The 16833-nt window shown below is 35.5% G+C and overlaps 2 protein-coding genes across 2 annotated transcripts; both read right to left on the bottom strand.

Annotated features, from left to right (window-relative positions):
• Positions 1-380: 380 nt before the first annotated feature.
• On the bottom strand, positions 381-9387 carry LOC110462906 (lactose-binding lectin l-2-like). Its single transcript, XM_021517146.1, has 5 exons — positions 9284-9387; positions 6437-6537; positions 4912-5002; positions 3996-4254; positions 381-489 (listed from the first exon to the last, which is right to left on the bottom strand). Exons 1-5 carry the CDS (start codon positions 9312-9314, stop codon positions 450-452), a joined length of 522 nt encoding a protein of 173 aa, XP_021372821.1. The 5' UTR covers positions 9315-9387; the 3' UTR covers positions 381-449.
• A 1415-nt stretch (positions 9388-10802) lies between these two features.
• On the bottom strand, positions 10803-15023 carry LOC110462909 (perlucin-like protein). Its single transcript, XM_021517149.1, has 5 exons — positions 14895-15023; positions 14184-14284; positions 13244-13334; positions 12291-12519; positions 10803-10911 (listed from the first exon to the last, which is right to left on the bottom strand). Exons 1-5 carry the CDS (start codon positions 14935-14937, stop codon positions 10875-10877), a joined length of 501 nt encoding a protein of 166 aa, XP_021372824.1. The 5' UTR covers positions 14938-15023; the 3' UTR covers positions 10803-10874.
• Positions 15024-16833: the final 1810 nt, after the last annotated feature.

The raw sequence follows: 16833 nt of genomic DNA, 5'->3' as shown, positions 1-16833 counted from the left end.
TGGAAAAAGTGTTTCTAATTTTCATTAAAACGATCGGCTGGTAAATTCAAATTATTTGTTGTTGAATATTTTTGGTAAATATACACAATAAGTTAAACATCAGTTTAACATAAGTTTTGAAAAAAGAATTGGAAATTCAATAACATATCATGTTAAAAGGGTTCAGTAGAAATAAGATGGAGTGTATTGTCAGATAATCCGGTAAACCCATTGGACACTACTTTACGTTAGTCCTTCTCCAAAGTTAGTGATCATAAAAGTCCCCAAGTGAAACCCTGGCTTTAATGAGTAACTTAAAAGTACATGAATATCGTTGTTTGGATTCCTCAATTCGATGTCTTGTTTTGGAGTTATAGGGAAAAATAACAAATTTTCAGCAATTACTTGAAATATATTATTTTTGGTAACCTATTACAATTGCATTACAATACAGTTTCCATCACGTGAAATCAACGACGACCAATCGCCATTGAACCGGAATTGTTGACGCTGTAAAATAAAAATAAATAGATTATACTGATGAACAGAGTGAGCAGTTTAAATCGTGTCGTACTTATTGTAAATAAAACACCTGTATGATAAATGCTAAGTTTGTTTAGAACACTGACAATAACTGAAAACTTATTTTGCGAGCTTTCGTAAACACTTGACAAAAGAAACAAATGTTTTCCAAATTTCCGACTACAACTAACCAACTTGTAATTTTTCCCATCTACGACTCGACTTTGGAACCAACTAGATCTTGACATTAGCAAAAAGTGTTTCGTACCCATTCTTTAAAAATTCTCTTCGAACCATGACAAAATTTCCAAATTATTACTTGATCGAAAATCGGAAATCCAATACATTGCAAGCCAGACTGAGAAATAGATCTAGTACTTTAAATGATGATCTACTCCAATCTTATTTAATTGTCTACCGTCACTGTCAGTGTGGTCATCCCATTGAAGATTCATACCACTTCTCTGTTGGTAATAATTATGCGGACCAAAGAGTAAAATTGTACCGTGAACTGAATGAATTCATCCCGCTAGACCTGCGGTTACTATTACATTGTAGTAATAATTTATCTTTAGAAGAAAACTTTAAAATCTCTCTCTCTCTCTCTCTCTCTCTCTCTCTCTCTCTCTCTCTGATTTTATCCACGCTACTTACATATTTGTTTAAAAAAATCACCATGTCCCTAAATGTCCACAGTTGTTGATGGGTTGTTAAACACAAACAAAACAAAATGACAGAGCAAACAAGACCAAGAGATGTTTACCATAACAAACTATAGAAAATGAACACTAATGTACCCTACCCTGGTCTCGCTACGTTATTAGAGGAAATGTAAGGGGAGGTTACTGTCGCACTAACAAACTGAGTTACCTGGTAAACGGTACACACTGATGTACCCTACCTTAGTCTCACTGCGTTATAACAGGAAATGTAAGGGAGGTTACTGTCGCACTAACAAACTGAGTAACCTGGTAAACAGTACTCACTGTATTACCCGCGCTAGTCTCACTGCGTTATAACAGGAAATGTAAGGGAGGTTACTGTCGCACTAACAAACTGAGTAACCTGGTTAACAGTACTCACTGTATTACCCGAGCAAGTCTCACTGTGTTATAACAGGAAATGTAAGGGAGGTTACTGTCGCACTAACAAACTGAGTAACCTGGTAAACAGTACTCACTGTATTACCCGCGCTAGTCTCACTGCGTTATAACAGGAAATGTAAGGGAGGTTACTGTCGCACTAACAAACTGAGTAACCTGGTAAACAGTACTCACTGTATTACCCGCGCTAGTCTCACTGCGTTATAACAGGAAATGTAAGGGAGGTTACTGTCGCACTAACAAACTGAGTAACCTGGTAAACAGTACTCACTGTATTACCCGCGCTAGTCTCACTGCGTTATAACAGGAAATGTAAGGGAGGTTACTGTCGCACTAACAAACTGAGTAACCTGGTAAACAGTACTCACTGTATTACCCGCGCTAGTCTCACTGCGTTATAACAGGAAATGTAAGGGAGGTTACTGTCGCACTAACAAACTGAGTAACCTGGTAAACAGTACTCACTGTATTACCCGCGCTAGTCTCACTGCGTTATAACAGGAAATGTAAGGGAGGTTACTGTCGCACTAACAAACTGAGTAACCTGGTAAACAGTACTCACTGTATTACCCGCGCTAGTCTCACTGCGTTATAACAGGAAATGTAAGGGAGGTTACTGTCGCACTAACAAACTGAGTAACCTGGTAAACAGTACTCACTGTATTACCCGCGCTAGTCTCACTGCGTTATAACAGGAAATGTAAGGGAGGTTACTGTCGCACTAACAAACTGATTAACCTGGTAAACAGTACTCACTGTATTACCCGCGCTAGTCTCACTGCGTTATAACAGGAAATGTAAGGGAGGTTACTGTCGCACTAACAAACTGAGTAACCTGGTAAACAGTACTCACTGTATTACCCGCGCTAGTCTCACTGCGTTATAACAGGAAATGTAAGGGAGGTTACTGTCGCACTAACAAACTGAGTAACCTGGTAAACAGTACTCACTGTATTACCCGCGCTAGTCTCACTGCGTTATAACAGGAAATGTAAGGGAGGTTACTGTCGCACTAACAAACTGAGTAACCTGGTAAACAGTACTCACTGTATTACCCGCGCTAGTCTCACTGCGTTATAACAGGAAATGTAAGGGAGGTTACTGTCGCACTAACAAACTGAGTAACCTGGTAAACAGTACTCACTGTATTACCCGCGCTAGTCTCACTGCGTTATAACAGGAAATGTAAGGGAGGTTACTGTCGCACTAACAAACTGAGTAACCTGGTAAACAGTACTCACTGTATTACCCGCGCTAGTCTCACTGCGTTATAACAGGAAATGTAAGGGAGGTTACTGTCGCACTAACAAACTGAGTAACCTGGTAAACAGTACTCACTGTATTACCCGCGCTAGTCTCACTGCGTTATAACAGGAAATGTAAGGGAGGTTACTGTCGCACTAACAAACTGAGTAACCTGGTAAACAGTACTCACTGTATTACCCGCGCTAGTCTCACTGCGTTATAACAGGAAATGTAAGGGAGGTTACTGTCGCACTAACAAACTGAGTAACCTGGTAAACAGTACTCACTGTATTACCCGCGCTAGTCTCACTGCGTTATAACAGGAAATGTAAGGGAGGTTACTGTCGCACTAACAAACTGAGTAACCTGGTAAACAGTACTCACTGTATTACCCGCGCTAGTCTCACTGCGTTATAACAGGAAATGTAAGGGAGGTTACTGTCGCACTAACAAACTGAGTAACCTGGTAAACAGTACTCACTGTATTACCCGCGCTAGTCTCACTGCGTTATAACAGGAAATGTAAGGGAGGTTACTGTCGCACTAACAAACTGAGTAACCTGGTAAACAGTACTCACTGTATTACCCGCGCTAGTCTCACTGCGTTATAACAGGAAATGTAAGGGAGGTTACTGTCGCACTAACAAACTGAGTAACCTGGTAAACAGTACTCACTGTATTACCCGCGCTAGTCTCACTGCGTTATAACAGGAAATGTAAGGAAGTTTACTGTCGCACTAACAAACTGAGTAACCTGGTAAACAGTAATCACTGTATTACTCGCGCTAGTCTCACTGCGTTATAACAGGAAATGTAAGGGAGGTTACTGTCGCACTAACAAACTGAGTAACCTGGTAAACAGTAATCACTGTATTACTCGCGCCAGCCTCACTGCGTTATAACAGGAAATGTAAGGGAGGTTACTGTCGCACTAACAAACTGATCAACCTGGTTAACGGTACACACTGTAGTACCCAGTCCTAGTCTCACTACGTTATTACAGGAACATTTAAGGAAAGGTAGAATTCTTTAGTGTTTTGTCGGCAATGGAAATGGGGTCTTAAATAATTAAATCTGACATCGATACCTTAATATGAGACCTTCTTTGCTCTTGCATTAACTAGCAAATAAAAAATAAACACTCACGGTTTTTCACAGATGTAGTACATTTGACCATGAGCGTGGTGGTGATGAGACGCAGCATGTCCGCACGACTCGTCCGACCACACCAGGCTACGGTCGTCCTCCCATTTTAGACCCAAACAGTTTTTAGAGTTGTTTCCGTCCGGTTCCCCCGTACCCCATTTTGTGAATGGACCCGCATTAACTCCAGTTTCTAACCATCGCCATTGATTCTCAAAAGCTGTGTCGGAACCGCCGATGAAGTAATGGGTCATGTGGAAATCTATAAAATAATGTTTTTACTAAATATAGTAAAAGTGAAAGCTGTATTTTTTATTCTGATATTTGCTCATAGATAAGCAAGCGTGGTCGTGCAATTCACTCGATATTTCAAACCCTGTCACAAACATGAATCAATAACAGATCGATAAGTCCCGATGTTGTTTGGCTAATTTGAATAAAAGATGGAGATACTGGTTATATAGTATTGATATACTTTAGCTTCCTGTCCATTATCATCATTTTAAGGAGATTCGTTTATTTTTGTCAGTGTTGTCGAATCAAACTACAAGTTTTTACAGTAGGATAACATAGGTTCATTTGCGGTTCAGTTTGGATATTTTACGAGATACAAAAGTTAAATCTTAACAATCGAAAACTAAGAGTTCTATATTTAGAATAGTATTACCATTGCCATTTTTCTTATGTAAATAATCGTATAAACTTTATCGTATTGGTTCAAATCATTTATGAGATGACATGATGATTTAACAGGTAAACTCGATATAAGTGTTCAAGAGTATGACGAAAGAGTATTGCAGTACATCTTATAACTAATTCCAGAAGTTCTTACGACTGATAGGAGGAAAAAATAAAAGTTCGTTGGAAAAGAAATACATCCATATTGCATATCATTGAAATGATTTACAAATGTACCTACTTTTGAACGGGTAGAGTAGGGTTGCGAGGAAATCGTGCTTAGGCTCGTTGTCATCTGACATCAACCAGCCCCCGTGGTGACGGCAGTCAGACTATAGGTTTATAACGGTGAACAATTATTATCGAATAAACTATTTATGTTGTACCGATAACATTGCTTACAATATTGCAAGAGCAGAAAGAAATTAAAAGCAGTGATGATTGACCTAAGAGAGGTAACTCGAATGTGTATTAAGCATCGAGAGGAATGCAATGCAAACAATGGAGTCCACTTATCTTTATGAGATATATCGTACATAACATAACATAGATATATCGTACATAACATAACATAGATATATCGTGTATAACATAACATAGATATATCGTGTATAACATAACATAGATATATCGTACATAACATAACATATATATATATCGTGTATAACATAACATAGATATATCGTGTATAACATAACATAGATATATCGTACATAACATAACATATAGATATATCGTGTATAACATAACATAGATATATCGTACATAACATAACATAGATATATCGTGTATAACAAATGTGGCAGAGACGATATTTCTGATATCTGTATTTATAATATTACGGTATGTACATTTATTCTGATATAGTAATAGCGATCTTCATATCGTGGAATAGTTATTTCTTTATATTGGCCTCTTGGATTGGTTTGGTTATGTATATTTTAATCATTGGTCAGTTTTGTAAGTTACCCCGTTGTCACCTCTTTGGTTAGCCAATTCTCAAGGGTTTCTTTGTTTTCTTTGTGTGACGGCCGGTGGTTTTGGCGCAATATACATGACGTATAGACGAAGCAGACAAGACAGGACACTGGTAAGAAATTCACTAACTTGCACTTATTAATACATCTAATTATAAATCATCTGCTTCCATTTATGTTGTCAAATTGATAGATACGATCATACTAGTTAATTCTTGATTCGTGATTAGCTAATTCCGTACGACTTCAAATGGCCCTGTTCCACAAATAGGTACAGTTTTCTATTTTAAACTTGTAGTAATGTATTGATGAATGTATTTTATTGTACTCTTTGTCTATTTATTAAGTAACCTCCGTATCAATAAATACTGAGCTAAGATAAGATTTACATCATATGTTCAATATTACATGTGTATAAATATCAGTAAATATAATGTAAATCTAGATGTAAAATAACTTTTATAATTTATAGAACTATAATCTTATATGTAACACCTCAAGATAACTTCTTGTAAATTCACAGTGTGCTACATGTATATGTGCGTTATGAATGAGTTGTAGATCCCATACATATATCTGAAATGTAATTATTATATAATTGCAGGGTTTAATCATTTATGTCTAAAGAATGGGAACTACGCACAATAAATCGTGAAGAACTCTCACAGTGTTTGTTGATGTTTATATACAAAATCCACCACTGCTACAATAACATAGATATATTGTTATATGTAGTAAGCATAATCTTCTTCAATTCCATAACATGTTGCCAGTACATCTAGTCCTTACCTCAGCATCCAGCCATATTCGTTGATGGTTACTGATTAATAAACAGTCTTCCTTGAACTGAGTCCATCCTGGCTGACAGGCAGGCGACACCAGGCCCAATCCTAACAAATAGTGATAACGGTTAATCGTGTAATTAAAGTGCAACAAAACTAACCGATTGGATACACCAGGTCCCACCCTGAAACATAGTAACAATGGTAAGGGCAATATTGTAATTAAGTACACCACGGCTTACATACAGGAGACAATAGGCCCTACCCTGAAACTTAGTTACAATGGTTAGGGCAATATTGTAACTAAGTACACCAAGGCTCACAGATAGGGGACAATAGGCCCTACCCCGATATATAGTTATAATGGTAAGGGAAATATTGTAATTAAGTACACCACGGCTTACATACAGGAGGACATCAGGTCCAACCCTGACACATAGTTATAGTGGTAAGGGAAATATTGTAATTAAGTACACCACGGCTTACATACAGGAGACAATAGGCCCTACCCTGAAACTTAGTTACAATGGTTAGGGCAATATTGTAACTAAGTACACCAAGGCTCACAGATAGGGGACAATAGGCCCTACCCCGATATATAGTTATAATGGAAAGGGAAATATTGTAATTAAGTACACCACGGCTTACATACAGGAGACAATAGGCCCTACCCTGAAACTTAGTTACAATGGTTAGGGCAATATTGTAACTAAGTACACCAAGGCTCACAGACAGGGGACAATAGGCCCTACCCCGATATATAGTTATAATGGAAAGGGAAATATTGTAATTAAGTACACCACGGCTTACATACAGGAGACAATAGGCCCTACCCTGAAACTTAGTTACAATGGTTAGGGCAATATTGTAACTAAGTACACCAAGGCTCACAGATAGGGGACAACAGGCCCTACCCCGCTATATAGTTATAATGGTAAGGGAAATATTGTAATTAAGTACCCCACGGCTTACATACAGGAGGACATCAGGTCCAACCCTGACACCTAGTTATAGTGGTAAGGGAAATATTGTAATTAAGTACACCAAGGCTTGCATACAGGAGACATCAGGTCCAACCCTGACACATAGCTATAGTGGTAAGGGAAATATTGTAATTAAGTACCCCACGGCTTACATACAGGAGGACATCAGGTCCAACCCTGACAAATAGTTATAGTGGTAAGGGAAATATTGTAATGAAGTACACCAATGCTACATACAGGAGACATCAGGTCCAACCCTGACACATAGCTATAGTGGTAAGGGAAATATTGTAATTAAGTACCCCACGGCTTACATACAGGAGGACATCAGGTCCAACCCAGACACATAGTTATAGTGGTAAGGGAAATATTGTAATGAAGTACACCAATGCTACATACAGGAGACATCAGGTCCAACCCTGACACATAGTTATAGTGTTAAGGGAAATATTGTAATTAAGTACACCACGGCTGACATATAGGAGACAAAGGCCCAACCAAGGCTCACACATAGAGGATACCAGGCCCAACCCTAACATGATTAAAGAAATTGTCATAAAGAAAGTAAAATATAATGCACACAAACAACAAGTGAATACCGATGTGTCATCAAAACTATACTTGGAACTTAATATCAATAAACCTAGGGTAAATTATGAACAAAGGAAACATGGACATGGAGACCATATACAATATACAAGGAGAATAAGACCAGGAGTTCCGGAAACGTTATCGTTACTGCTTCATAGATGACACCCGCCATATGCATGTATCTAGAAGAAATCGAGAACTCGGGTTTTGACAACAAAACCACAAGGCACTCTTATGAGCACAATAACAAACATCGCTATCAAGAAAGGGAATGTTCACGAGAGGAAAGACGAAATCGTCCCGATTGTCGTACAGCTTAGTACTAAGTCAACCCTGTTGGTCATGCACACAAGCTGTAAGTAAGATAATCAATTCCGGTGATATTGTAAGGTCAATAATACTGTATCAGTCAAAATAGGTGCTTACCTCGTATGGCTAGATGTATCGATAACAGGTATACATGCATGTACTCTCTGTGGTTTGTGACTTACATGCGATATTGAATGAAACAAACTAATTGGATTCTTGTTCATGATTTGATTTCAAAAGTAGATTACTAAAACAGACAACACTTAAATTGTATAAAGTATGAAATACGTTTACAAATAAATGCATATCAACAAGAAAACATCAAAGTGTCAACGAACTGCAAACATAAGTAGTGAACTAGTATTTAACGCCGGCTCAATCCTTTCATAAACCGGCGATAAATACAAGTTCACTTGTTAATATGTTTTCAAACTTCTTATTGAACAATCAAATACACGAATATAATAGCATATTTAATATCAGCAAGGAGGAATCAAAGAGAAACACACAGAATGGAGTAAGTAAAAACTAGATCAAACATATGAAGTATCCGTCTCCAGGTAAGGGCAGAAAGTAAGGTAAATACTGTTTTAAGAATTCGAAACGTGTAAGCTTACTGGAATGTATCTATTGCATGTGGTTTTAATCAGCATCGTGTTATCTAGCATTGGGTTATAAATGTATCGTTGTATTTAAACCACAATAGTATCATGTGTATCGGCTTAATAGAAACGGCTGCTATAACTGGCTTTGTTTACTATTGGAGTATTTCCCTAATAAACAATTAGTTTATTTCAGAAAATCGATAAAAGTAGGAAAAAATATGATATGATTTTTGAATGGAACAAAACATTAGTGTAACAGGTGGGCACATGAACAGTAGTATAGATCCAGTATAACATAGATAAATTCAGAACCTAAATGTTTTAATCAATTATAGTTCTGTTTATGATTAATTATATAATACTTACCAAACAATACAAGGACAACGGTGGCTTTCATGATCCCTCCTGTGTCTGTCTGGTCCAGTAAAGACGTCCGACAACTGTTTTTGTTCCCATGGCGTCATCTTCTCGTGTGTCAACCATTCTGTCCAAATACAGGACCAGCCATTTAGGTCGTGTCTTATCTAACACCTATTCACGATTTCTGGTTGTGTAATTGTGTAGGTGGTACAAAGGGGGCAAACAAATGGTAGTTCTCATGCACAGTGTGCCCTAAATGTAATATTTAGTTCATCTTGGTTGCTAAAAATAGCACAAGCATCACATTTTGAAAGAATTACATTAAATGTCCTCATTTGATAATATTGATATTGATTTCGAACATGCGAACATTCGCTGTACTTGTCCCAGACCATTCATTGACATGACATATTCATGTAAAAATATGTATACAGTAAGGATCCTTAGATGTATGATTTAAATGGAAATGACTTCAGCAAATTTTATTTTAGCATCGGTCTTATTAAGTTTAAGAAGCCGGCTGTTTCCATGACTGTGGTTTGTGCAATTAATACATTTATCTAATTTGCCGAAACCACAGAAAATGACTCATTCCTTTGTCATACGTAGTACAGGCAATGCGTACCTTTCCTGACCACCTGGGTCCGCCAGGTAACCTTTGCGTTTATAAATGCATACACAAGTTTTATTTCGTCAATGATTTGAAAACCCCCATTAATACAGTAAAAAGCTATTTCAATGTTTACATTTGACTTATTGATAATTTTACATGAGTTTGGCAAGTAACAAGAAAGCTGGTTTGAGCACAGAATCCATACTTGAGCGTGGGATCGTTTTCATGAATACGGGAACCAACTTGCATGTTTCTCGTATGTGCAGTTTTAATCCACGATGAGGATGAACGCCGTTTGTTTTGTATTCATTACTAGTTCACATATATCAACAATTCAGATATTTGCATTAGTTATTCATTACTTTTTCACAGATATCAACAGTTAAGATGTTTGGAAAACTCTTTTATTACTATTTCACAGATATCACCAGTTCAGATGGTTGCATTAGTTATTCATTACTATTTCACAGATATTGAAAGTAAAAATGGTTAAAATAATAATTCATTACTATTTCACATATATCAACATTAACGATGGTTAACATATGTATTTATTACTATTTCACAGATATCAACAGTTGAGATGTTTGCAATATTTATTCATTACTATTTCACAGATATTAAAAGTAAAGATGGTTAAATTAATAATTTATTACTATTTCACAGATATCAAAAGTTAAGATGGTTAAATTAATGATTAATTACTATTTCACAGTTATCAACATTAATGATGGTTACAATATTTATTCCTATTTTTTTCCTAGATATCAACAGTTAAGATGGTTAAATTAATAATTTATTATTATTTCACAGATATCAACAGTTAAGATGATTACATTAGTTATGTATAACTATTAAGTATCTATTGATCCTTCATCTATATTTATTAAAACAAGCAATGACAACAATGAATACGAATGACATGTTAATTTATTAAAATGTTGTAACATTTTTCTCCGTTTCTGATTGCTGTAATGTTCCCCTTTATCCTATTACCGGCGACGATGTATTACTAGTGGCGCTGTAATTAGAAAAGGAAAAAATATACTAAAATTGGCAATTTAGCAAAAGGAACTATTTTAACACACAAACAAATACATTATTGCATTACTTATATCTAAGGTCTAAATGACATCATACAAGACACCTGTTTTACAGTGAACAACATCTTATGCATGTAGTTGCATGACAGTCTGTTTTAATATGAAGATGATGTCGAAGGTGATCTATTTATTTCAATACATGTAATCCGATATAGTGTTTTGTAACTGTTATAAAATAAATGTTTCTTCTTTGCACAAAAATCGAGTACTTGTAGTTTTTACTGGTATTGCTACGTGTAGTAACGACTATCCAATTCTGAACTGAAGGGTTTTGTATCGGAATAAAAGAAATTAAGATAATGTTACGTAACCGCTTTATATCATTTTTACTTTTTTCACTTAGGTTTATTTTCTTAGTGTAGGTCATTTTTCGAAATACCCGCAACAACATAGACCTATAGACACATTATATTTTACCTGAGTGCATAAACATATTACATCATATATGGATATGTATAACACATTATATTTAAGGTAGACGTATACACACATTTTTATGATAGATGAATACATGAACGTACACTGTATAACAGATTTTATATTGACCTATACACTTATAATATATAGACTAATAAACAGGTTTCAATATATAGACATAATTTCATAGACTTACAAACATTTTTTATTTTTTTTAAATTTCGAAAACTTTTTCATCTTTAAATGGTAATAAGATGCATATCATAATTAGTATAAGTTGTCGAATAGCTTCGAAGATTTACCAAGATAGGTTTTCCATAGTTATAATTTTACATAATCATAAGAGCGGAAATAGGTGAGATATATATATACGGGATCATAGGTCCGGAGTTATTGTGATAACACGTGTATATTTTACTGTTTTCATGTTCTGGTGTGATCGGCGATAATGTCATAAATGGTTTGTGATGTTTCGTCGTGTCGGGTACTCTCGGTTTACAGTGTTTTGAGCTGTTCGTGTTTTTGGATATATGCTGTTAAGAACTAGGTAAGTATTGTGTTTTGTTACACATTATCAGTTATGTGTTAATATAAAGGTGTTTTTGTGGTTGACTCTAAGTAGAAGAGTTAATACAGATAATACCTGGGACACATTGTCTACTTTAGGAAAAGTCAGTAAAAAGAAACCAAAATGTTCATGAAATATCGATTCAGGCTGGGCAAAACATTTTGTTTTGTATTATTAAATAATTGTTATTATTTTGATTTATAAATAAGCTTTGACAGCGCTAACATAATTTCACTCGGTATGTTATATTTTTGAGATATCCAGCAAAGAGACATAATGATGACCCTTAACCATTAAACCAAGTGTACTGACGGTTGCTCGCAGATGTAGTTGTAATGGCCCGAACATCGGTCGTCTCTCCATACAAGGTCGTTGTCAGCGTTCATGTAGAACGACATGCAGTTAGCGGAGGAATTGCCGTCCGGTTGACCTTGGTCCCAGTAGGTAGTGGACCCTATTGCTGTACCCGTCTCTAACCAGCGCCATTGATTTTCTATAACCTGGTCAGCCCCTCCTAGCCAGAAGTGGCCCAACCTCCATGCTGTTTCCAAAAACACGAATAGAGTTATTCTCGGAAAAAATATGTTCAATGGACGTTGTAAAAACTTCATAGCATAATTATGAGATTCCCGATTTTTTCTTGGTATGAATATTATATTTCTGAAGTTGAAAACAAGAACTGTCTGCTTATAAAATATTTTTTATATATTTTGGTTAATGATGCACGACCTACATGCAGTTAACACCCAGACTCGTTTTGATACAGGATCGCCTCCTTTATCAATAATAATTATGTTTATATTACATTTTTGTCAGAAAAATATAAAATTTTCAAACATTTGGATAATACTTATGTCTTTCAATATGTTACAGATATCAAAAGTGATAGTTGTAACAGTGTAAAAATATCAATTTTGGTATTGACCAATAATATCGACACTTTCTATTCACTTCATTTAAAGTCATCGATGCTACCAAATCGTATTCTTGATATATACAAATGTACATATATATTGTACTTCTTTATTCTTCAATAAATATTGTTTAAACTAATTGACCGATTTTCTGTTCAGATACAGATGAAGCATCGGTAAAATAGGTTATTGTTTTGGTATATCTAAGCAGCGTTTAGTAGGTAACGGAACACCATTACATGGCTTCTATATCGTAAGAAACGGGTTCTATGCTGTCATTTACATGTACATATAGAAACTATTAAATAGTTTATGCGAACATGATGAACTATATAATCAGGTGACACTCACAGTGGAAAATGTTGAGAAATTTATGAAAGAAGTCGTGTTTTTCTTGATTATCGTCTGTAGTCAGATAGCTGCTGTGTTTCCTACAATCTAACTGTAAAGATAAAACAAACATTAGTGTTTATAAGTATCGAGGTTCCGCCTGACATCAGACGGGAAACGATAGTCGAGGGAAGGAACGGAATGGTAGGCAGAATACGGACGTCAGGATGATCTGTTGAGTGTGACAGATACCTGTAGATTTGAGGCAGAAGAAGAGGGCATGGACAGTTATGGAAAGGAAAGGAAGTCACGAAGAAAAACTCTGACATACAGACACTGCTCTTACAGGTTAACAAACAAAATATGAAAAAAACATGAAAAGGCAAATCTCAGTACTTATCTTGAAATATTGACGTGATATATTGATTTGCTATTATAGCATAACATAAATATCAAAAACGATTTGACATAAAGAAACCATGACATCACAGAAAGTGTATCGGCCATTACATTACAAGTTAGCAGGTGGTAAGTCACGTGATACATAAAATAGCATACATAAACATACAAAGTTAATACTATGAGAACTATGTAATACAATATAAACATGTAATACAATTTAATATATATAATCATAATACATTATAATAGATTTCATACAATTAATAAATGTTATACAATATAAAATTGTAATACAATATATATGATAAATATATAATAATAATAATACAATATAATATGTATCACACTATATTATACATGTAATGAGATATCAAATTGTAATACAATATGATAAATACATAATTATACAATATAATAGATATCATATTATATTATACATGTAATGAGATATCAAATTGTAATACAATATGATAAATACATAATAATACAATATAATATGTATCATACATTATATTACATGTAATTTAATACAATAATGTTATACTGCGTGAGGTCCTACCTCTGCATCATTCCACGTTTTCTTGTGTGACCCGAACAAGAAACATTCCTGATCAAACTCTATCCATCCTACTGGGCAAGTGCTGAGAACAACAACGAAGCCTGAAAATACAGTTATTTCATCAATAGCCAATGTTATTGTAATCGAGAAAGTAGATTTTATGTTTATTTAGAAGTAAGAATTGCTTTCTAAAGCAACCAAAATGTAAAGTTTCCTTACCGATACACAATATGCGTTGTAAGGCGACGTGCTGCAGCACGGAGATTTCTCCGAACTCTATGCAATGGCGATTATCATATTTCAGTCAATGTTACATTTTTCAGACTTAAAAGTCACGATACCACGTATTCAACATCCACATCAACTCAAAAATAATATCCAGATCGACCTACAATGGCTAGGTATGAAAACAATTTCCTAATCAACCAGACAATTACACGGTAAGAAATCAGCATCCAGATCAACCTGAAATACATGCAGCACGGCACGAAATCAAAGTAGTGAACAGAAATACAAATCTGATTTGGCCGTGTGCAAAATACTTATCTGCTTCAGTTGGACACCTGTTTGAATATTTGATATATGCGTTGTTTATTAATTAAAAGTGTTACTCTATGAAAACAAGAAAAAAATGTTCTCATAGTAAACAATGAATATGATCTTTTCTAAGCCTGTTTGTAATGAATTATTTCTATGCCAAGTTAAATTTACCTGAAAAAGCTAGGTAGGTGTAGAGGAGCCACGAAGCAGCCATTTTGAGACAGACTGTGTGAGTAATCGGTACGCAGGTATATCGAGGTTATACCTATGTTTGCAAACGTGACGTATGCGTCAAATGTGAACCGCACATATGATACCTGGATATCTATAGCTTATTACTATCATCTACGAAATCCAACGCTCAGGAACATTACTGCTTGACTAAAACATCTAACACTCACACATCATAAACCAATCAAGAGTTATGATACGTTATCACAATGAAGAACAGATGACGGGGAAATACAAAGCCATTTACATGGTTGTATAGACATATAGACGTACTCTATACCTTGTAAACCATCACACAGTACTGATAGAGTTGTTCCTGCATAAACATCAGTATAAACTTAATACATTACAAATCTTAACAACAATCGGACGATGAAATCATTAAAAATCGATGTTAGGCGACACCTATTTAACAATTTAGGAAGTTAATACAGGAAGCCCCTTCAAACAGTTAACATTTTTACTACATCATGTGCCTATTTCATTCATTCAGGACCTTATTTGGCACTAAAGGCCATAAGGTTAAACATTGTTTCAAACATTGATTTTAATGTAAAAATAAGAGTAGAGGGCAAGAAAGGTTGCTTAAATTCATTGTTAAACGACTGTTTCGATGATATATAACAGTTGTCAAAATCAATGTAACTTCAATGATTTCGATTTTAGAAAAACACTTATGACGAAAAAAGGGAACCGGGTGTCTTTTTTTCCCCCTGTACCGTAACAGTGCATTTATCGAAATTAAACAGGTTTCACTATTTCCACGCTTGTGTATTTGGGAAATCATGGTTCAGGCACATGCGCATTGACACTGACATTACAGAGATATACGGTATGCCTTATATCACCCTAAGGGTTACATGTTCATGCTTTATAAAAACACTTTGGTATGTTCCATGCCAAACGATATACCTCATTGTGATTCCTAACACTACATTGTACTGACCTCTGTATGGTTCATACGAACGATAAAGTGTCATTAAATTCACTGGGAAGTTACATATGAAAAAGTTTAGCAATTTAGAAAAAGGACAAACTTTAGAATGCTGTGACCTTTGACCTCATGCCCTGTGCGTGACCTTTAGTATACGAACTTCACAGTGTTACGTGACACATGTTCTGGAAAAGATAAACATACATGTTAAGTTTCCTAATTGAAGGTGTAGCCATTGTGAACTTATGCTCGCGTCAAACGTTACAACGATTTTACCTTTAACCTTTGCTATAACCACCCTTACTGGATATAGTGGCTATACTAATGAATATTTATTTATTTATTGAAAATGTACTTCCGGTGGCCGGAGAGAATGGACGTGAAATGACCAGCTCCAAGTAACGTAATGTGATGTGATTGATATTGACTCGTCATGGTTTGCTTGACTCATTCTACACGATATTTTTAATCTTCGGATAATGCTGAACATCATTAAGCATATAAACTAGCTACTTATACGGGTAAGCTCCACATACCCGTATATATATATATGTACCCTATACACGACTAGTGGTCACTTTTTGAGCCGCCATGTTTCGCTAATACAAACTGTGTATATACGTGTCTTTCCACATTATTCTTCATATACTGTACTATATTCATCATGAATTCGGCTATTAAGAAGAGTATAAGCACTATTAACGCAATCACTGACCCTGATGTTATTGGTGAAGTTGTTTCTCAACTTTTGAGTAATGACCTTTTCAAGGACACATTGATTTCTAAACTTGGGATCCCTGACATACAGAAACAACTAGCTGATCTCCATAGGAGACAGGACGATCTAGAACAATATTCCCGGAGAAACTGTCTTAAGTTCCGAGGTATTCCTGAGGAAGAACACGAAAGCACTGATACTCTAATTATTGATGTATGTAACTCTTT

The sequence above is a fragment of the Mizuhopecten yessoensis genome, unplaced genomic scaffold (assembly GCF_002113885.1).
Source record: "Mizuhopecten yessoensis strain PY_sf001 unplaced genomic scaffold, ASM211388v2 scaffold10845, whole genome shotgun sequence".
Classification (NCBI taxonomy): domain Eukaryota; kingdom Metazoa; phylum Mollusca; class Bivalvia; order Pectinida; family Pectinidae; genus Mizuhopecten; species Mizuhopecten yessoensis.
Note: the sequence above shows the minus strand (reverse complement) of the source record. Positions and strands in the feature narration are given on the sequence as shown.